General features: G+C 56.8%; 1 protein-coding gene across 3 annotated transcripts; it reads left to right on the forward strand.

The window, feature by feature from the left end:
- Nucleotides 1-291: 291 nt before the first annotated feature.
- On the forward strand, nt 292-20858 carry STARD3 (StAR related lipid transfer domain containing 3). 3 transcript variants are annotated; one of them, XM_045526379.1, is made up of 16 exons: nt 375-466; nt 10121-10430; nt 11497-11759; nt 14824-14901; nt 15617-15694; nt 15819-15872; nt 16283-16400; nt 16615-16713; nt 16941-16996; nt 17334-17426; nt 18074-18136; nt 18277-18372; nt 18677-18756; nt 18848-18952; nt 20101-20194; nt 20645-20858. In XM_045526379.1, exons 3-16 carry the CDS (start codon nt 11538-11540, stop codon nt 20747-20749), a joined length of 1341 nt encoding a protein of 446 aa, XP_045382335.1. In that variant the 5' UTR covers nt 375-466; nt 10121-10430; nt 11497-11537; the 3' UTR covers nt 20750-20858. The 3 variants fall into 3 exon arrangements, with proteins under 3 accessions (XP_045382334.1, XP_045382335.1, XP_045382336.1); XM_045526378.1 differs by lacking the exon at nt 10121-10430 and having other exon boundaries at nt 292-466; XM_045526380.1 differs by lacking the exons at nt 375-466; nt 10121-10430 and adding an exon at nt 837-854.
- The last annotated feature ends 389 nt before the right edge of the window (nt 20859-21247 follow it).

Below are 21247 nucleotides of genomic sequence, written 5' to 3' on the forward strand. Positions count from 1 at the left end.
TTCTAGCTCCTGCTTGGAATTGATGAAAGAGGCGGGGGTGGGGTAGGGTGAGGCACGGGGAGAGACGGGAGAAGTCTCTCAAGAGTAATAGTGGATTCTTCCAAGGTACCCCTCCCCCACCCCACAGGCCTCCCCTCAGGAAGTTCTCTGTCTTCCACAGTGCCAGGCCAGTGTGGCCCAGCAACGGTGGCGCCCCTGGGCTTCTTTTCCATTCCCCCACCCCCGGGAAGGCACTCTTCAAGTCTAACTCCGGCCTTAGCCGACGCTTAGCAGCGCCGGAGGGCGTGAGGCGGGGCGGAGGGCGGGGCTGCAGCCAGACGCGCGCTCCGGTTCGCTCTCGGGGGCGGACTCAGCGGCGGAAGTGGCGCCGCTGGGAGATCTTCTTCCGCTCTGAGGCGCCGCCGGGGTCGCGGAGTAGGACTGCGCTGGGGCAGAAAGAGCCGGGGCCGTGGATGACATGGAGCAGGTGGGTACTGGAGAAGTCACTGAGACTGGGGGTGGTACGCGGGCTGTCTCTTGCCGGCCGATCCTGCTTCCCTGCCTGGTGTCCGACCTGGGTTCCGTCCGGCCCTTCCCACACCCCCCGCAATCCAGGTTCCGCCCCTTTCCTCTGCTCGGCCTCGCTCCGCCCCGCGCGGGTTTAGGGACCCCGGGCGCTGACCCTCGGCGACCTCGCCCACCCTTGGGGGCCGAGGAGGGCGTCCGGGATCGCCTTCCAAAGCCTCCCTCTTGGTTGTGAAGGGAGAAGCTAGGGGACAATGTGCGGGTATTAAGGGGCAGAGGTTGGGTATGGGGAGGGGTCAGGATCTGGGAGGAGGAGGAGGAGGAGGAGGAGGAAACATCTACTCATTCCGGTAGGTCTGCGTCTCGTTGTCATCCGGTGCCTCCCCAACTTCCTTCTGAAACAGCCGTAAATAACTTTCTAATTGATATCAAAAGTGTCCTTTAGAGCATCTTTCTTGAGTTCTTAGAGGTGCTTAACACCATTGACACTCAGTCCTAATTGACACTGTCCCCCTCTCCGCCCTTTTTGGCTTCCTTCTCATCAGTCTCTCCTGATTTTCTTCCTACCGCTCTGACAGTAGGTAAGAAATGCCGCCTCACATTCTCCTCTCTTGCCCAGCGCCTCGCTCTATACACCAAATCTGGGTGGTCTTATGTCTTCCCACAGCCTCAGCTTTACACCAACTAAATACTCGGACCCGCATCCTCAGCACAGCCTTTGCCTTCCTTCCTTGGTGCTCCAGACTTGGCCGTCCAGCGGCCAGTTGGACAGCTCCGCTTCAGATGGAGCTCACTGTGTTTAAACTTGAACTGGGTCAGGCACAGTGGCTCACGCCTTTAATCCCAGTACTTTGGGAGGCCAAGGCGGGAGGATCACTTGAGGCCAGGAGTTCCCAACCAGTCTGCGTAACAGAGCAAGATCCCTGTCTCTACAAAAAATAAATTAGCCAGGCGAGGTGGTGCCCACCTGTAGTCCCAGCTACTAGGGAGGCTGAGACCTGGAGTTCAAGACTGCAGTGAGCTATGATGGCACCACTGCACTCCAGTCTGTGTGACAGAGTGAGACCCTGGCTCTAAAAAAAAAGTAATAGCGGTCCAGACTTGATGTCAGTCTGCTCAGGAAAACAAATCTGGGAATGAGTAAATGATGTTACATGGCATTAATTCTAGAGAAATATACATAGAGCTCTGGGAACCCAAGGGAGAGAAAGGCCGAGGCAGTTCCCAAGGAGTGGACAATTAGTGAGGGCCCTTAAAGCAAGAAGATGAGTTTACCAGAGGGAGGTAGAGGCTGGAGTGGGCTCAGAGAAGGCAAAGCTGGGTCCTCTGAACAGAGCCCCAGTGGGTCGTGGAAGGGTGTGGGGAGATGGAGCTGAGACAGACGGAGGCAGCTTTCTCTGCTGAGACTTGTGATTCTTTTTCTCACGTGGCCATGAGGAAGTATCCGCCTGGTTTAGGAGCCAGCAGGGACCATGCCCTGGGACTGTGCTCTGGAGGCCTAGTACCTGGTGTTTGGGGCCAGGCCCCCTGAGGTAGGATCATGTACATGCCTTTGGGCTGGGCCTGTGCCTTAGAACAGAGCCTGGGTCTTTGTGTTCCTTTGCGTGCCTGGAATGCCCTTCCTCCTTGCTTCCAGCCAGTAGATGCTGATTCTTCAAGGCCTGGGTCAGAGGGCCCCTCCTCCCTGTGGCTTTCCTGACCTCACCCACTCCAGCCAGGGTCAGATGATCCCTTCTCTGGGAGCCCACGGTTCTTTGTTCATTCCTCCCTGAAAGCACTGATCACAGCATGGCACCATGTTGATTATTTATGTCAGTCTTCTGCAATAGAAGCCCCTGCTGGACCAGAACAGGGTACTGTGGCCCCAGGGACTTGCACAGTGTCCAGCACACTGTAGGCTCTCAATCCCTGTATGTGGCATTAAACTGAGCTCTCACACACCTAGACTTGTTAGGGAAGAGTAGTGCGGGTGAGACCCCAAATCCTGCACCTTTGGTGGCTTGTAAGTATTCCACCGAGTGGTGGAGCTTGTTGGCTCCATTTCATAGGTTAGGAAGCTGAGATTCAGGGGAGGTAAGGTCAAGGTCACTCAGCAGGGATTTAAAGGACTGTCTCCTAACTCCAGGTCTGCAGCTGTCTCTCAGAAACTGCCTTGGGGTTCTAGCTTCCAAGGAGGCAGTTGCCACATCAGTGGGACAGAGGACAAGGAAGGCATCCTGTCTGGCCAGTTGTATGCCTCTCTGAACTTTTTCTCACTGGGAAGAGGCTAATCCTGGCTTTTGCCTGCTCAGGGCTAGTCCTGGGAGGAGCCTGTGCTACAACACCCCCACCCCTGTGGGGGACTTTCCTTGAGAAGGCTGAGATCTCTCCCAGAAGATGGCTGGCCTTTTCCAGACTGACCTTGGGAACTTGACCTCATCAGCCCCAAGTTTTACCCAGCAGCACTGAGGGGTGGGTGGGGTCTGACTCACTGGCCCCTGTCTAGGCCAGGGGTCATGGAACCACAGAGCAGGGGCTTTCCTGACAATTAACAGGGCCTGGTGTCAGGGGGAAAGGAGGGCTGAGTAGATCTCAGTTTGTTAGAGTTTCAGTAAACTGTACCCGGAGAACCTCCCCGGCTGCGGGGAGGAGTGAGTGGTGAAGAATCTTGTTTCTGTTTGGCTTGAGTCTTCCCCTTCCGCTTCCCCAGAAGGAAAGGAGAAACAAAGCCAGGCTTCGGCTTTGAGATCTTATTTGTCATTGCAGCCGTGCCCTCCTCTCCTTAAACTCCTACTTCTCCAGGAGACTTCCCAAACCCTCTGTGGTGGGGTGGGATAGGGCCAGTATGCCAGCTGTCCCAAGGCTGATGGCATGGGCCACTGAACCCTGAATTACAGGAGAACCCAAAGTGTGCCATCCTAGGGCAGCTCCCTGCGGCCTGGGCCTGGGCCCACCCTTCCATCCAGCAGTACTGCTGGGACTCTGAGTTTGGGCAAAATGCTATGCTATGCCTGGCCCAGGGCCCTGCCTCTGACACTGCCCGTGGAGGGCAGTAGTAGCAATAGCTACCATTAATTAGGCACAGGCACTGCGCATGTGCTGTTTCTCATCCTTTCAAGCTCTGAAGTAGGTACTATACTCTCCCCATTTTACAGATAAGGAGACTTGGTGATTTGGTCAAGGGCACACAGCCTAATAAGGGATGGCCTTGGGTTTTTGACTCTGGCTCTTAGGCCCAACCCTCAAACCCACATCCTTTGCTGCCAGGGTGCACATGATGGATCCACAGACTAGCTCACTTACTAGACACGTAAGTGGCCGGGCACTGTGACTGGAGTCTCAGGCGCTCGAGGGATGACAGCTTTGAGACTCAAGTCTAGCTGTGATAAGGGAAGCACTAATCCAGAGTCCTAAAAGCTCAGGGGAGCCTGGAGGGTGAGGGAAAGCTTTGCCCAGGAGGTGACGTTTGAACAAGCCTCTGAAGGGTCAGAGTCCCCCAGAAGGAGGACGTCATTCCAGAACAAGGAGACAGGGAGCTGAGGCACACAAGGAAGACCGGCTGTGGTGTGCCCTGGGAGCAGCCGATGGTCAGGAGAGTACGGGGTGGGTGTCCACCCCCTTAGCAAGAGCAGAGTGCTGGGGTCCCACTGAGGGGCAAGTCCTTCCTGCTCCTTTACCCTCCTCATCAAAGGGATTTAACTTCACCTGGAGTCTTTTCCCTGCAAGTTGGGGCTCGGGACAGGAGGGGGCCCAGGAAACCAGTCCCCTGCCCTGTCGTGGAGGGAGTGCCTGGGCCCTGGTCAGGGCAGGACGCCTGCAGAGGGTGGGGTCCGGTGTCCAGAGAGGCAGTCTGGACAGGAAGGGGCTCCTCCTCCAGAGCTGGGCGTGAGTGTTCCTGTGCACGTGTGCACGTGCTGCTGTAGGAAAGGGTGTAAATAGTCGTTGAGCGCATTTCCTGAGCATCCACTGCCAGCCCAGTACGGTTCTGCTACTGCACCCGCAGCAGTGAGCAAAGCACGGCAAGTCCCTGCTCTCGTGGGGTTTGCATGCCAGCGGGAGAGGATGTGCAGCAAACATGGGCCAGTGGACGTGTCATATGTCAGGGGTGACAAGTGCTGTGAAGAAGAATACAGCACAGGAAGGGATGAAGGGTAGGGGCTGAAGAGGGGTTCAGGGGAGGTCTCTCCCCAGGGACATCTGTGTAGAGACCAGATGGAGTGAGGAGCAAGCAGTGCTAAGACCTGGAGAGGAGCTCCCGCCTCCGCAGCAGGTGCCAGGGCCCTGGGGTAGGAGCATTCGTGATGTGTCCAAGGACAGTGAGGGACCAACATGGCTGGAGTGGAGGGTTTAAGGGGAAGGGGGGACTTGTAGGCCAGGTGGACCCTTTGGCCTTTACTCTGGGGAAGCCACCGGAAGTTTGGGGCATCGCGGAGATGTGGTCTGACCTTTAACAGGATCCCTCTGGCTGCTGTGTTGACTCAGGGGGCTAGGACAAGGAAGAGGGCAGGAAGCTGTAGCAGGTGACAGATGATGGCCTGGACAGGGTAACATTGTGCTGGGTGAGCAGTGGGCAGATACTGGCTGGGTTTTGAAGGAAGAGACACAGGATTTGCTGATGGGTGGGATGCGGAGGGAGGACACAAAGGCTCTAGGGAGGCAGCAACCTTTGTGTTTAGCCCATCTCAGCCCAGCACAGGGGGAAGCCCACGTGCCCCTGGGGTCAGCTCTGCGCCTTTCTGGCTGGGGGAGTGTGGGCAGCTCTCCCAGAGCTTCCGTCTGCTCCTTCCCTGACGGGATTGTCACCACCGCTCTTGGGAGGGGCATGATGTGTTAAGGAGAACATGTCCGCAGGGTGCCACCGCAGGCCACTGCCAGCCAGGTTTGTTTCTTTTGCACTGGCCCATCTGGGTGGTGCCCAGCCTGTTTGGTCTGCAGTCCTGCCTTCCCCGAACCAGCGCCCTCCTGGGCTGGCCGGCAGCAGGACGTAGGCCGGGGCTAGCCTCCCCCATACCCAGGGCCCTGCCTTCCACCAGTCTGTGGAGTCTGTGGTAACCTGGTGTTCACAGGCGCTGCTTGACTCAGAACAACCCCAGCCCTGGCCTGGAGCCATCTCACCAGGCAGTTAGAGCTCAAGACCCTGTCTGCATCTGGAGAAGAGGGAGGAAAGTAATAATACTAACCCTCACGCAGTGACCACGCTGTCAGGGTGTGCTCTAGGCCACTGCATTGAATAAGTCACTTAATCTTTATATGATAAAGATTATTATATAAAGAAGTAGGTGCTATTGTTAGCCCCATTTTACAGAGGAGGAAACTGAGGCACAGTGAGGTTAAGTGACTAACAAGATGGGAATCGAAGGTTTGGCCCTCCTTCTGGCCTGGAGTCTAGTTCTCTCTTGCCTTCACCGACCCCCCTGATTTGTACTGAGTTAGGGACCCCTTGGGAAGCCCCCATAGCCAGGGTGGGACTGGTGCTAGCATTTACTGAGGAATGCAGAGTGGGGCTGGGTGTCGAGAGTCTGTGTCTACTATCCCCCCACCCCCCGCCTCAGTAGGGGATCTGGAGAGTCCACACTCACACTGCCCAGGAGACGTGGGTCATCTCTGGGTATCCAGGCGGGAGCCAGACCAGAGGCTTAGGGAGCTTGCTCTGGGTCACACAGCCGGTGAATTGCGGAGTTCAGATTTGAACCCACGCCCTTCAGGGTGATTTTGTATGGTTTTTTGTTTTCGTTTTTATTTTTAAGAAGTCACAGCCTGGATGACAGGGTGGTTTTTATTACAGGTCACTGTAGTGTATTCTAACTCCTTCCCCGTTAATTTCCCTCTGAAAGGTCTTGCCAGCTCCTTGTTCCATATCAGCCACCACTGACCCGGCACTTACCACACTCCCTCCTGACCCTTACCTAAAGACCAGCCCTATGAGGCAGGAGCTCTTGTTGCCTTTTTTTTTAAATCATGGTAAAATATATATAACACAAAATTTACTATTTTAACCATTTTTAAGAGCACAGTTCGGCCGGGCGTGGTGGCTCACGCCTGTAATCCTAGCACTCTGGAAGGCCGAGGCAGGAGGATTGCTGGAGGTCAGGAGTTCGAGACCAGCGTAAGCAAGAGCGAGACTCCGTCTCTACTAAAAAATAGAAAGAAAAATTAACCAGACAGCTAAAAATATATAGAAAAAATTAGCCGGGCATGGTGGCACATGCCTGTAGTCCCAGCTACTTGGGAGGCTGAGGCAGGAGGATCACTTGAGCCCAAGAGTTTGAGGTGGCTGTGAGCTAGGCTGACGCCACGGCACTCTAGCCCTGGGCAACAGAGTGAGACTCTGTCTCAAAAAACAAACAAACAAAAAAGAGTACAGTTCAGTGGCATTAAGTATATTATTGTTACCTTTTTTAATGCAGCTGAGGACACCGAGTCTTAGAGTGATTTTACTTTTTTAAAATTTTTTAATATTTTTTATATATTTTTTTTCATTTTTTTTTTTTTTTTTTTTTTTTTACCACTATACTAACAAGGATAGCATCCTATTGTTTGCCCGGAGTCCTGTGCCCTACCCAAGACCCCATTGCAAGCCAGACCATATTAGTACATCCTGGGGGCGAGAAAGAGAAGTCATAAGAAGGCGCTTGAGGGCCCGTGCCCACCCCTCCCCTTTGCCTCCGGAATGATCCACTGTGCCCAGACACCTGACGGGCCCGCCCCTCCCCACCCTTCTTCCCCCTCCAACCTAAGATGGCAAAACCTCCGATTGCCTCCCTCCCTCCTTCCTCCCTCCCCCTCCGAAAGCCTTAGCAGGTCACCTTCCACAAACAGGCAGACTCCTTCATGCCACATGTGCTGTTCCCCTCCTGACACCTCTGAAGGCACTTGGGAGGGGCCGGTGACAGCAGGCAGTGGGCTTGGCAGGGGGGTGCTGCTCCCAGGGGGCTGGGTGGCAGCGCTGCTGTCTCCAGCCTCAAAGTGCTCTTTCCTGCCTTCCTGCCTTCCCTGTAGGGAGGGTGGGCATGTCGGGGTGGGGGCTGGTGCTCACTGTTGTGGTGGCAGCTGCCAGCCTCCATCCTCCAGGGCCTGGTAGCCTGGAGTCAGCCAGAGAACAAGTGCTTTGGGGACTGATGGCTGGGGGCAGTTCCAGGCCAAGGCAGGTTTTCACCCTGTAGATTGGCAGGTGGTCTGATGGAGCCCAAAGGCCTTTCGAAGACATCTGAGTGAGCCATGTTTTCAAACTGCAGCCAGGGAGGCTTCGGGTGATGTTGGAGTTTGAAGAAAGGCCGATGGTGGGACTCTACAGCCACCTTCACCCATAGCAGTCAGGTTTTTGTCTGTTTTATATACTGAGGTTTTAAGTAAGGTTTACTTTAAGTTTCTCTTGCTTAAAAAGAGGGGTTTGAAAAACCACTGACCTTTTCCCCCAGATAAACAGAGGATGGTGAGAAGGACTTGCCCAAAGTTACTCAGAATCAGTGGCTGCCCAGGGACTGGGCTGCAGGTCTCTTAACTCCGGACCAGTGCTCTGTCTACTGCACAGGCTCTCATTTGGACTCTGAGCTGCTTTCAGTGGGAGGGTGGTGTGGAACCCCCTTTCTCTGACTCTTGGCCAGCAGCCCCCACCCCTGCTCCAAGCCCCCACGCTTGGCTCCCGCACCCCCTGGCATCTTCGGCTCTCCCAGCCTCTCGCAACACCTCTGCTCTAGCCCCATCTGCGTGTCTCGCTTCGACGGGGATGTCTGGGCGTGTGAGTGTCAGTGCAGTTGCCACTCCAAGTGCGTCTCACACCCAAGCTGCTGCCACCCAAGTCCTGTCCCCAGGGAGGGAGGGAGAAAGCCAGTGGGAAAGACAGACAGACATAGAAGCAGACCAGAGGAGGGAAGCTACAGCACCCAGAAGTGAGGCAGGAAGTGGGGGGAATGGGGCAGATAGAGAAGTGAAGGGAGGGGAGAGAGAGAGAGGGAGGGAGAGAAAGGGGAAGAGAGACTGATGGGGGTGGAGAGAAAGACTCAGAAACGGGAGCGAGATGGAGAGGAAGACCCAGACGGGGAAAAATACAGACAGACAGGGATGACGATACATTCTGTGGGTTGTGGGGAAACAGGCATTCTCATACATTGCTGGTGGGAACGCAAACTGCAAAGGGAACTTGGCAATACCCAGCAAAACTACATATGCAGTTTGACCCAGCAATACCACTTCCAGGAATCTTTCCTGAAGATACACTTCCAACAACATGAGAGTATATATACGCAAGGTTGTTCATTGCAGCATTTCTGATAATAACACCTCTAAATGCTCATTCATAAGAGATTGAATAAACTGTAGTTTGTCTATAAAATGGAGTACTAAGCAGCTCTATAAAAGAATGTAAAACTGAGATGGAGTGATTTCTAGGATACACTGTTAAGTGAAAAAATAACATGCTATAGGAAGTTGTCCTACATGTAGGGAGGGATAGCCGGGAGTGGTGGTGCGACCCTGTAGTCCCAGCTGCTTGGGAGGCTGAGGTGGGAGGGTCACTCGAGCTCAGGAGTTTGAGGCCACAGTGACCTATGATCCTGCCACTGCATTCCAGCCTGGGCGACAGAGGGAGACCCTGTTTCTTAAGAAAGAAGGAAAGAAGAATGGATAAAAGAAAAATATGCATGTATTTTTTCCTTTGTATAAAACAAGGATAAGCCACACACTAAAGAGGTAGGTTACTGTTACGGGTTGAACTGTGCTCCCCACAAAAGGAGAAGTTGAAGTCCCGACCCCCCCACCTCAGAATGTGACCTTACTTGGAAGTGGGGTCATTATAAATGTGATCAGTTAAGATGAAGTCATACCAGAGTAGAGCAGGCCCCTAATCCAATGTGACTGGTATCCTTCTAAGATGCCCATGTGAAGACAGACACACAGGGAGGGCATCATGTGACAATAAAGACAGAGACTTCAGTCATGTAGCTGCAGGCCAAGGAAGGCCAGATTGCCAGCAAAGCCCCAGAAGCCAGGAAGAGGCAAGGGAGGATTCAGAGGGAGCGTGGCCCTACCGACACTTGATTTCAGTCTTCTAGCCTCCTGAATGTGAGATAATCAATTTCTGTTGTCTTAAACAAACAAACAAAATACCCCAAAATGACAGCTCTGGGAAAAGGAGAGGGGTAAAAAGACACAAAGAAAACACAGACGGAAGGTTACTTTGTGACAGAGACAGGAAAGAGGCGGAGAGAAATGAAGAGGGAGGGAGGGAGACAGGTCTGGCAGGACACGAAAGGGCTGTTAGAGTCATGGAAATGTCACCTGCCCTGGAGCTGCGGCTGTCCTGGTGAGGGATGTGCTGTGTGTGCAGTCTGGCACTTGAGCCGGCTGATGGATATTGGGGGTCCCATGGCCGGCGGCCTGTCACGTCCCCTCTACTGACTGCCTCCTTCCGGAGTTGGGCCTGGCTCCCCCCAGTACTGTTGAGCTGAACTTGTCATGGGCACTCCAAGAGTGTGGTACCAGGAAGTGGCTTTGGGCGAGTGCCCCTGGCAGGGAGGGGGTGCTCCAGGGTTCCTTTTCTCTTTAGAGTTTGCGAAAGCCCCGTGGTGGCACAGGATCTTAAGGGATTGGGCACATCCTTTCATCTCTCTGAGCCTTGGTTGTTTTATCTGTAAAACAGGAGGAATCACCCCTGCCCTGTGTGGGCACGAACATGGCCGTGGACACGTAGGCACCAGGCGGCAGGACGCTGGGCCACTTTGGAGTGGCTGGCTCTTACTCTCTTCAGGGTTTGCCCTGGTCCTCTCCGCTACACAGCGTGGAGCTGAGGGCCAGGAGACCCTCTGGAACCTTCATTCATTCAACAGTCAGTTATGAAGCACCTGTTATGTGCTGGGCGCTAGGAAGACAGCAGTGAGCGAGTCAGATAACGCCCCTGCAGCCATGGAGTTTACAGTTTAATGAGAAAGTGTCAACAGTAAAATCAAACAGTAAGGAAGATAAGTTGAGGTGGTGACAAGGTCACTGACAAAAGTAAAGCAGTGTCATATATTACTCTGTGAGTGGGGCAAGAGGGTGGGAGGCTCTGAGGACAGGACTTTGGCTGCCCGTTGAAAGGACTGGGGGAGAATATTCCAGACATCTGGGAGAGCCAGGTCCAAGGCTCCGAGGCAGAACAGGGCACCGTGTTGAGGGATCTAAAAGAAGGCCAGAGTGGCAGTGGCAGTGAGACGGGGTGTGAGAAGAGCGGTAAGATGGGCTAGACAGGGCAGCCTGGGCTGAGAGGGCCTGGTGAGGAGGGGCCCTTTGGCCTGAGAACTGTGGGCAGCCCTGGCGGGTTGGGGGTGGTGGCAGGACCTGGTTGATGCTTTCTTTGCTCCGCTGTGCTGTGGAGACATGGTGCCAGAGGGTGAGGGGGCAGCCTGGAGGCCCAGCCCCTAGGAGCGGATTGCAGCTGTCCAGGCAGAGATGATGGTGGCTGGTCCTAGGGAGTGGTGGGGGAGCTAGAGAGGGACTGTGATGTCCTCCGCTCGGTAGCCCTGTCCCAGCTCCAAGCGCACAGACAGCTCTAGGAAGGCCCTCCCAGTTGCCATGGATTAGGGGGTGGGAGGGCAGGGCTGGCTGCTGGGAGGGAAAGTGGCTTTGTGCTTGGAAAACAAAGAACAGAGCTTGGGGCCCTCTTCTCGTGGGGGTGGGGGCCGGCCAAGAGGCTGTTGACAGGACCAGAGTCTGAGCTCAGGGCTGGGTTTGGGAGGAGCAGGCTGTGCCCCCAGGCATTGGGGAGGCGGGTAGGTGCCCCGAGAGCCCTCTAAGGGTGAACCTTGGGGCGCTAGGCTTTGGGGCAGGGAGGGCAAGGACAGAGAGAGGGATGCTCAACGCCCCTGCCCTGCCTGGGGAGCCAAGCCCGGGCAGGCAATTTGGGCGAGTGTCCTGGGCTGTGGGTTGGGACAGGGTGGGAGTGGGGGTCAGATGTGTTTGGGAACAAACGGGGTCCCCTGGGAGCTGGGTGTGAAGGGACCTCCAGGGCCCTGACAGGCCCCTCTGCCTCGCCCGCAGCCGTGCCGCTGAGGCCCCGCCCTGAGGTGCGGCCCACCAGGATGAGCAAACTGCCCGGGGAGCTGGCCCGAGACTTGGAGCGCAGCCTGCCCGCCGTGGCCTCCCTGGGCTCGTCGCTGTCCCACAGCCAGAGCCTGTCGTCGCACTTCCTCCCGCCGCCTCCGGAGAAGCGCCGGGCCATCTCTGATGTCCGCCGCACCTTCTGTCTCTTTGTCACCTTCGACCTGCTCTTCATCTCCCTGCTCTGGATCATTGAGCTGAACGTGAGTTGGGGCTCGGCTGGGGGCACCTGCCACAGGGGAGGGCTGCGCCTCCTGCGAGGTTGACTCTGGGTAAAATGGAGAATGGGAGGAAAACAGCAGTTCTCACCTTCTGGGTGAAGGAAATGGGGCTTGGAGGGGTTGAGTCGTTTGGCCAAGGTCCCTCCGCAAGTGTGTGACGGAGGCGGGGCTGAGCCGACCCCGGCCCGGAGCTCGCCCTTGGCCTCCGGGCCATGCTGCCCCCTAGTGGAGGTTCCCGAGAAAGGAGGCTAGGCTCCGATGGAGCTGTTGAAACCTGTTGTCTTTTTTCTGCCATATTGCTCTTGGGCTCCTGTTCATTCGTTCATTCATTCATTCATTCATTCATTCACCAAACATGTCTTGAGTCCCTGCTGTGTCCCAGGAACTGTGCTAAAAGCAGAGGGTACAGTGGGGAGCAAAACAGTAAAAGCTCCCAGTTCCCAGAGGCAGTGGCTCCGGTTTTGGTAAGATGCTGCCTGGTGCCCTGGAGAAGGTGCAGGGTCCCAACCCCCACCCTCACCCCACACAGTGGTCGGCCCACCCTCAGGAGCACAGTCTAGCTGGTGGGGGCCTGACCTGGTCTCCAGGCACTGATGGGGCAGAGCCCACGGAGGCAGGAGTCCTGGGAGCAGGGCATCCCTGGTGTGGTCCAGTCCCAGCTCCTCCTCTGCACTGACTGACTCAGCAAGGGGCTCAGCCTCTCTGAGCCTCCCTCGTTTTCGCTCAGCAGCGAGGGCTCACCATCAGAGTTCTGGATGGCGAGGGCCCTTTCTCTACGTCTCAAGCTTGGGTAACAGGAAACGATGTCTTTCTTGATAGAAGTATGGAGTTTGGGGGCCAGGCATGGTGGCTCATGCCTGTAATCCTAGTATGATTTCCCTCCAGGCCGAGGCAGGAGGACTGCTTGAGCTCAGGAGCTCGAGATCAGTCTGAGCAAGAGTGAGACACCATCTCTACAAAAAATAGAAAAATTAGCTGGGCGTGGTGGCATGTGCCTGTAGTCCCAGCTACTCGGGAGGCTGAAGCAGGAGGATTGCTTGAGCCCAGGAGTTTGAGGTTGCTGTGAGCCAGGCTGATGCCTGGGCACTCCAGCCTGTGTCACAGAGTGAGACTCTGTCTCAAAAAAAAAAAACAAAAAAAGGGAGTTTGGGGAAAGGGCTGCTTTAGGAACAAAGAGGGTACGTTTGATTCTGGGTATGTTGAGCTGGAGGGAAGGACAGGGCTCTGTCCTTTGTGCACCGGAGATGAGCTGGCACCTTCAGTGATGAAGCCACAGCCATGGAGGGCCTTCGAGGCCGTCTTACTGACGGAAAACCCAAGACCCACCAAGGGTCAGAGCCTTCTGCAGAGCTTCCGAGGTCTTAGGAACATTTTCTTTGGAAGGCCACATCCAACATCAATGCAAACCCTAAAATTTACCTATCTTGTATATTTTAAGACGTATTTCCTTACCAGGGAAGAGCTGAAAAAATTTTGATAACTTTACTTTTGAAGTTCTTTGGCCATGCCAGCTGTGCTTGCTCTGCAGTCATGCATACTTTGGAATTCTTGCAAAGTGCAAGAATCTAACAAGTCGTTTTCAAATGTAATGAAAACTTTCAGAATACTGGATTTGACAATTAGTAGAGTCACTTGGCATAGATTTAATTACAATTTTATCAATTTTCAGTTTTATAGTTTTATTTTCATATTTTGGAGCATATGTATTTTTAGTTCCCTGATCATTTCTCTGTATTGGGTGGATACAAGGACCCCAGTAGGGCTGGGACCAGTGTAGGGTCTTGTAGCCAGAGACTGGCGAAGCAGGGACTGAAACTCGCCTCTCCTGAGTCCTTATCCAGTCAGCGCTGGCGGGTGCCCAGATTGGGGGAGAAGAGGGCAGAGGACAGAGCTCAGGGACATCGACTGTGAGAGTGGGAGGGGCTGTGGACCCAAGAGGAAGCAGTCTAAGGAGCAAGAGGAGGGCTGGCTGGGGTAGGGTGGGTGTCAGACCGGGGGGCTTCATCAGCAGGCCAGAGAAGAGGCGATGTCGAGTTTCATGGGGCTCGGGTGGTCTGGAGGTAGAGGTGGTGGTATGTGTGGTGGCGTTTGACTATCGGGGGCAGCTCTGCAGACTGTGGGCTCCTTCTCTGAGCATCAGAATCACTTGGGAGCTTTAAAAGGATCCCACATGCTCAGAGTCTCACCCTGATATTCAGACTTGGTGGCCTGAGCATCTGTATCTTTAACAAGCCCCCCCCAAAATTCGGGTGACTGGCCAACGATCCAAAGCTCTAGCCTAGGTGGTTATGAAGGGTCTTCTTCCTCAGGGTTCCTGGGCTCCATCCTCCAGAGTCCCTTTGTGTCCTCCCTTCTCCAGGGGTGGCAGTGCTGGTGCTCCCACCTGCAGAAGCCTAGGCCTGCCACCCCCATTCCTTCTCAAGAGTCAGGCTGCAGGACATTGGTATCCAGGCCAAGGTCTCAGGCATCCTGGTGAAAATGTATGGTGGGCTGGGGTAGGGACAGGGGCAAGGACATGTCTGCTCCCTCTCTATGTCATCCTCTGCAGCAGTGGGATGGATTTTGCCCATTAAGCACAAACCTAATCAACTGATTTGCCACCTGAGGCTCCGTCTGACACCACCACCCTTCCCAGGCCCATCACCCCAGATGGATTGTTGGCTGGGAAGATGGAGCACCGCAGTGTGGGAGGGAGATGGAATTGCATGAGAAGCAGGCTCCCTGCACCCTGCTTAGGGCCCGCTGCCTCCCCTGCACAGCCCCCAGCCTACCCCTCCCTGGGCAGTGTACTTGAACCCAGCCCTGCCAGCTGGGGCTGCATGGGCCTGTCGAGGAAGGGGATTGGTGCCTGGGGTCTTGGGCCTCTGGCTGAGCTCCCTTGGTGCTTTGGGGCCCCTGTGGGGTGGTGGCTTAGCACTTACAGCCTCTCCTCCAGGTTCCACCCTCCCCTCCCTACCCCCCTACCCCCCAGTCTGGAAGGTGAGGGGCAGCCCCGGGCCTTGGTTCTGCCTCCAGAGCTCTTCCTCTCTCCCCGCCCCTCTCCCAGACCAACACAGGCATCCAGAAGAACCTGGAGCAGGAGATCATCCACTACAACTTTAAAACCTCTTTCTTTGACATCTTTGTGAGTGGCCTTGGGAGATCCTGGGGCGCCTCGGGGTGGAGAGGGTGCAGGGAAATGACTCTGGCTGGGTTATCTTCTTTCTGCAACTCCTATCCAGTCTGACCCCATCCTCGGGGAGCCCTCAGCCTTCAAAAACCTTCCTCAGTGAGGCCCTGCTTTCAGAGAGCCCCAAGTGGGAGGGAGAAGATGAGACCTCTGTCCAAGGAGGTCACATCCAAATTGTCCCAAAGAAATGCTAACTCAGGCCGGGCGCAGTGGCTCACACCTGTAATCCTAGCACTCTGGGAGGCCGAGACGGGTGGATCACTAGAGGTCAGGAGTTCGAGACCAGCCTGAGCAAGAGTGAGACCCCGTCTCTACCAAAAATAGAAAGAAATGATTTGGACAGCTAAAAATCTGTATAGGAAAAAAAAAAAAAAATTAGCCGGGCATAGTGGCGCATGCCTGTAGTCCCAGCTACTCGGGAGGCTGAGGCAGTAGGATCGCTTAAGCCCAGGAGTCTGAGGTTGCTGTGAGCTAGGCTGATGCCATGGCACTCACTCTAGCCCAGGCAACAAAGCGAGACTCTGTCTCAAAAAAAAAAAAAAAAAAAAGAAATGCTAACTCAGCCATTCTCTCCTGGGGTGTGGAGGGACGTGGGGGGAGGGGAGGTCAGCCTGCAGCAGGGTGGGGGACATTGGTTCCCTATGATGGCTTAGGTCCCACCCCCCGTCAGGTCCTGGCCTTCTTCCGCTTCTCTGGACTGCTCCTGGGCTACGCCCTGCTGCGACTCCGGCACTGGTGGGTGATTGCGGTAAGATGCCACTTTCCTGGCAGCTCCTGGGCCCTAGCAGGGCTGGTGCAGGGGAGGGGATGGAGGAGGACTCACTCCCCAGCCTCTGCTTTCCTTCTCTCCCCTCCTTGCCTCCCCTGGGCAGGTCACTACATTGGTGTCCAGCGCATTCCTCATTGTCAAGGTCATCCTCTCTGAGGTCAGTGGCTCAGGGTCTGGCTGGTCTGGTGGGCATGTGGCCTAAGGGATGGGCTTCTCTTAAAAAAAGGACCAATTCCCTGCTTTCTCTGTCCCTGTTGTCAGGATTGGGGGGAGGGCAATCCAGTCCTTTGATATCTCCAAGGAATCACCTTCACCCGCTTCCCCCACTATCCCCCTGCAACCCCAAGAATCAGGAAGTTCTTCCTCCAGCCTAATCTCAGTTTACCCTGCCACAGACTTAATTCATCCATCCCAGGGGCATGTGCCACCGAGGGTTCCCAAGCAGCTGGTCCCAGGCACAGGGTCTCTGCCAGTTTGGCTGGCCAGAATTGGTGACCCCAGAAGGGAACTCTGGTTTGGGGTGACTGCTGACTCCCTGCCCTGGAGCTCAGCCCCTTCCCTCCACAGCTGCTCAGCAAAGGGGCATTTGGCTACCTGCTCCCCATTGTGTCCTTTGTCCTCGCCTGGTTGGAGACCTGGTTCCTCGACTTCAAAGTCCTACCCCAGGAGGCCGAGGAGGAACGATGTGAGTGCTGGGGACCCTTGAGTGGTGGGGACCCTTGCTGCAGCCCCCAGCTGTGAGCGGGGGGAGTTTCAGGCATGAGAGTCAGTTCTCAGCCACTTGCCCCTCTGAGCAGCCACCCAGAGCCTGGGGTGAGCCTGGGGCGGGGGTGCCCCAGGCTGCTAAGGCCTCACTGTCCTCGGTTTGGGACGATGGCTGCCCACGTCTGCTCCTCCAGGGTATCTTGCTGCCCAGGCTGCTGTCGCCCATGGGCCCCTGCTGTTCTCCGGCGCTCTGTCCGAGGGCCAGTTCTATTCACCCCCAGAATCCTTTGCAGGTGAGGGCTGGTGGGTGGCGGAGCTGCCTTCAGGGAGGGGCCTTGTGAGGAGCTGGGTGGGCCGGGTCTGTTCTTTCTATTCCTTCTAGCAGGCTCCCTGGGGAAAGCCAGCAACCCTCTCCCACACGCTTTTATCCCCCACACCTTGCACTCACGTACCCGACCCCCACTACCTCCTGCACTCTCTCCCCACCCCTTGCCACTGTCATCGTGCTTGTTTTCTGCAGGGTCTGACAATGAATCAGATGAAGAAGTTACTGGGAAGAAAAGTTTCTCTGCCCAGGTATTTGGCTGCCTACCCCGACTGTGCCCTGGGAAAGGGCACCCGCACAAGGGCCAGTGCGGGCCTCAGCCACGGTGGGCGGGGGTTCCCAGGAGAGGCTAGCCCTCGGGCTGCATGCATGCCGGGTGGTGCCCGTCCATCCCAGTGTCTGCCCCATGCCTGGGGACGCTGGAGGAGCCGCCACAACCACAGGCCTCAGGAGGCCAGCCCAGGCCCCAGATACCGCTGGGCCAGGCTCCTTCAGGGGTCTGTGGAGCGTCTAGAGAGAGGACAGGCCACTGCCGAGGTAGGGTGCAGGCCCCAGGCTGACCCCTTCCTGCCTCCCGCTCTGGGCCAGGAACGGGAGTACATCCGCCAGGGGAAGGAGGCCACAGCGGTGGTGGACCAGATCTTGGCCCAGGAGGAGAACTGGAAGTTTGAGAAGAATAATGTAAGAAGCCCCTCTCCTACCTGCCCCTCCCATGTGTGTTTCTGCTTCCTTTTCTGAGGCCTGAGAAATAAACCCAAGGATTATATGGCTTAGAAGCAGATTCCTGCCCCAGGAGAGGGAGCTGGGCCCCCCCCGGTCGGCTATTCTGCAGGAGGCTGGGCGGGATGTCTCCCCTCCACCTCCCACCCCGTCCTCCCCTCCCTGCCGCCCTGCTCCCTCAGCTCCAGGCTTTGAAGGGGAAGCCAGGCTTCTATCCTGTGTCCAGTGTTTTATTTCATGATCAAAACAACATTATCTACAAAGATTGCGGAGAGCTTGGAAAACCGGGAAACATCCCCAGTCCCTCTCTCTGGCCAGCTCCCCTGGCAGCCCTGTTGGCCTGGAGACACGGCTCTTCGGGGTTGCAGCTGCAGCTGTGCTCTCGTCTTTTAACTTAATATCAAAGCCTGTCTCTCCTCCATGCCGTGCGTTGGTTAGAACCACCATTTGGTAACGGCTGCTCAGATACCCCCAAAGTACTAGAGGCTTCCACCCTGAGCTGTGGAAAACCTGCCCTGCCGCTCACCCTTCCTGTGCCATCAGCCCACTCCTGTGCCCTCCACCTGCTCTCCACCCTCCTCCCTGCTACCCTTCTGTCCCTGCCACAGGAATACGGGGACACTGTGTACACCATTGAGGTTCCCTTTCACGGCAAGACGTTCATCCTCAAAGTGAGTGCGGGAAGCGCGTATCCTGGAGCCTCCTGCTCTGTCTGGGGCTCTAGGAAGGGGCCGAGGGGTCCCCCGGCAGGTCCCCCCAACCAAGAGGGAAGGACTAGGGTACTCAAGCACATCTGGCCTCCCTGCCCCAGACCTTCCTGCCCTGCCCCGCGGAGCTGGTATACCAGGAAGTGATGCTGCAGCCCGAGAGGATGGTGCTGTGGAACAAGACGGTGACCGCCTGCCAGGTGAGCCCAGCTGGGGGGCCCAGCCTGGCCACCTCTCATGACATGGATCAGGGCACAGTCAGGCCACAGGGGACCTGGGTCGTGTCACCAAACCACTCTGTGCCTTAGCTTTCCCATCTGTAAGACGGGGACGATGGTCACAGCACCTCCTGGTGAGGCCAGGAGGGCGGGAGGGAGGAGTGGGCACAGAGCTCCGGCCCAGGGCCTGTGAATGGCGACAGCTCCCGGTACAGCCTGGGGCGTTCCTGTCCCTGGGTTTTCCCTGGGGTGGGCTGCACCTCATGTCTCCCCTGACGGCCCTCAGATCCTCCAGCGAGTAGAAGACAACACCCTCATCTCCTACGACGTGTCTGCAGGGGCCGCGGGTGGTGTGGTCTCCCCAAGGTGAGCACCCACCAAGCACCCTCCTCGCGGTCAGGCCTCCTGCACTTGGATCCAGGGCTCAGCGCCCTCCATCTTACCCTCCCTCCCCCAGGGACTTTGTGAATGTCCGGCGCATTGAGCGGCGCAGGGACCGATACCTGTCATCGGGCATTGCCACCATACACAGTGCCAAGCCCGCCACGCACAAATACGTCAGGTGAGCCTTGCCTTTCCCGGGTCATCCCAGCCAGCCCCTCCCCCGGGAGCACTGAGCAGTGCAGAGTACACTGTGTACGGCCCAGCCGGGGCAGTCTCTCCTGCTGAGGCTGCGTTCCTGTTCCCTGTCCCACTGGGCTCTGCCCCTCCCAGCCCCTAATCCTGCTAATCTTGCTGCTCTGTCTGCGGGGGTGGGGAAGGTGGACAGCTGGAGCCAAGCCACCGAGGCTGGAGGGGATGTGTACAGGGGTAGCTGGCCAGGGGTAGACCGTGGGTGGGGACCAGTGCAGGGAAGGGGCCTGGGAGCCGTGTGGTTAGCTGGGTTGTTTGACCTGAGCCAGAGGCACTGAGCTCTGGGTGTCATTTTCCTGCCTGTGGAGACTCAGGTCTCCTTTCCTCCCCTGCTTCTTTGCCCTTCTCCTGGAGCAGCTCAGAAGTCCCCCCAAAGGGAGAGAAGTCACAGTCTTCCTGCTGCCTGTCCCTGGGCTTCCTCCAGGGTTTCCCCACTGAGGCTGCAGTGCCGTGGGTGGCCCCCTCCCATAGACCTCACTCCTCCCCACCCCCTCCTGGGGCTCCGGCAGAGAGCACTGGTGTTTGAATATGAGATGGGGCTCTGGTCTTGGCAGACTTGCCGGGTGACAGGACAAGCTTATTTCCTCCCTGGGTGCCAACTTCCTTGTCTGTGGCGTGGACTGAAGCATGCTCGGTGGGGCTATGGGAAAGTGAAATGTCTAGGGGATGTGAACTGTACAGCCCAGGCCCTGAACGCCCCTTCCTGCGAAGGTGTCCCAAGTGAGAAGTGCCAGCTCAGCCCCCTCCATCACAGCCAGAGCTGACCTGGAATCTCTGGGGCGAGTATACGAGGGCTGGGAAGGTGGTGAGCTCCCTGTCACTGGGGGTGTGCAAGCACCAGCAGGTTGTTATAGGAGGATTCGAGCATCAGAGAGTGGGTGAGGGTGGAGGGCTGATACTGCAGCGTCGGGGACACCTGTGCTAAGCCTTATTCAAACAGGGTAGTAGTTTCTAGACCAGCGTCTGCCTTCCCTCTTCCACTCTAGTCCAAGCTGGGCCAAGAACAAGGTATGTGGTTGTCAGGGGCATGGAACTTGCTCAGTTCCAAAGTCCCCCCAATGGTGCCTCTCTCCTTAGGGGAGAGAATGGTCCTGGGGGCTTCATCGTGCTCAAGTCGGCCAGTAACCCCCGAGTCTGCACCTTCATCTGGATTCTCAACACAGATCTCAAGGTGGGGTGCTGGGCGCTGCTAGGTGGGCTCCGTGGCATGGAGAGGACTCTGCCTCTGACTTGGTGGCTGTGTGACCTTGGGGGTTCTCTGGCATGCCCAGGGCCTCCCCCGCTCTCAGCCTCCTTGCTTACTCGAAAATTTGGGGCAGGGTCCCGGTGGTCATTTAGCCCTGATTGCCGTAGGGCACGTGCCCCTCCTCTTACCTCCGATTCCCGAGGAGGGGTGGCTGGCTGCCAGCCCAGCCTCGCCCGGGTCTGTTTGTGTGCCTGGCGCCAAGACCTGGGCACAGCATGTTCTTCCTGCCAGGGGTGGGGGCGAAGGGGGTGCCCAGGCTGGATTCCAGAGCTGCACCTGCATTCTGGCCCGGAGCACCCCTGCTGGTGCCACCTGTGAGGGCAGAGCTCCTGCTGAGGACAAGCCGTCATGTAACTTCCGCCTGCCTTCCCCCAGGGCCGCCTGCCCCGGTACCTCATCCACCAGAGCCTCGCCGCCACCATGTTTGAATTTGCCTTTCACCTGCGGCAGCGCATCGGAGAGCTGGGGGCGCGCGTGTGACCATGCCTCCTTGCCCACCCTGCAGGCCAGGGTCCTGTCGCCACAGCCTCCAGAGCCAGAAAGGGGGGCAGCCGGGCTTCCCACTGCCCATGCAGGACGTGGCCCCAAGCCTCCTCCCTTCCCCGAGCCACTCTGTGCTGGAGCCACGGCCCTGTGCAGGTGGAGGGTCAAGTGCTCAGACTCGGGGGCTCTGCTGGCTGGAAGAAGTGGGGTCTGTCCTGCTCTTGTTTTGTGGGGTGTCCCCACCTCCTGGAGGAGGAGATTTTTGTCCCCTACCCTGCCAGGGGCAGAGTCTGGGATGGGAGCCTCAAACTTGGTTGGACGGGCCAGGGCCCTGGGCAGGACAGGTCAGGGCTGCCTGTCGCCAGTGTCAAGGTGAAAGAGCCCTTCGTCTGCCTGCTCTCTCACCACGGTTTTTAAGGATTGTTGAAAGGGTCTGGGACCTTTTTCCATACACACTTGTGGGGCAGTGGGTGGCAGGTGGGGGGGTGGCAGGTG

This window comes from Lemur catta, chromosome 15 (assembly GCF_020740605.2).
Source record: "Lemur catta isolate mLemCat1 chromosome 15, mLemCat1.pri, whole genome shotgun sequence".
Taxonomy (NCBI): domain Eukaryota; kingdom Metazoa; phylum Chordata; class Mammalia; order Primates; family Lemuridae; genus Lemur; species Lemur catta.

What these genes read in the sequence shown, in the direction of transcription:
- STARD3 (XM_045526378.1), top strand. Translation starts at nt 11,538, where the DNA reads ATGAGCAAACTGCCCGGGGAGCTGGCCCGAGACTTGGAGCGCAGCCTG. An exon ending in GGAAGTTTGAGAAGAATAAT is followed by an intron (nt 17,427 to 18,073) that starts GTAAGAAGCCCC and finishes TCCCTGCCACAG; the next exon opens with GAATACGGGGACACTGTGTA. An exon ending in TTCTCAACACAGATCTCAAG is followed by an intron (nt 20,195 to 20,644) that starts GTGGGGTGCTGG and finishes GCCTTCCCCCAG; the next exon opens with GGCCGCCTGCCCCGGTACCT.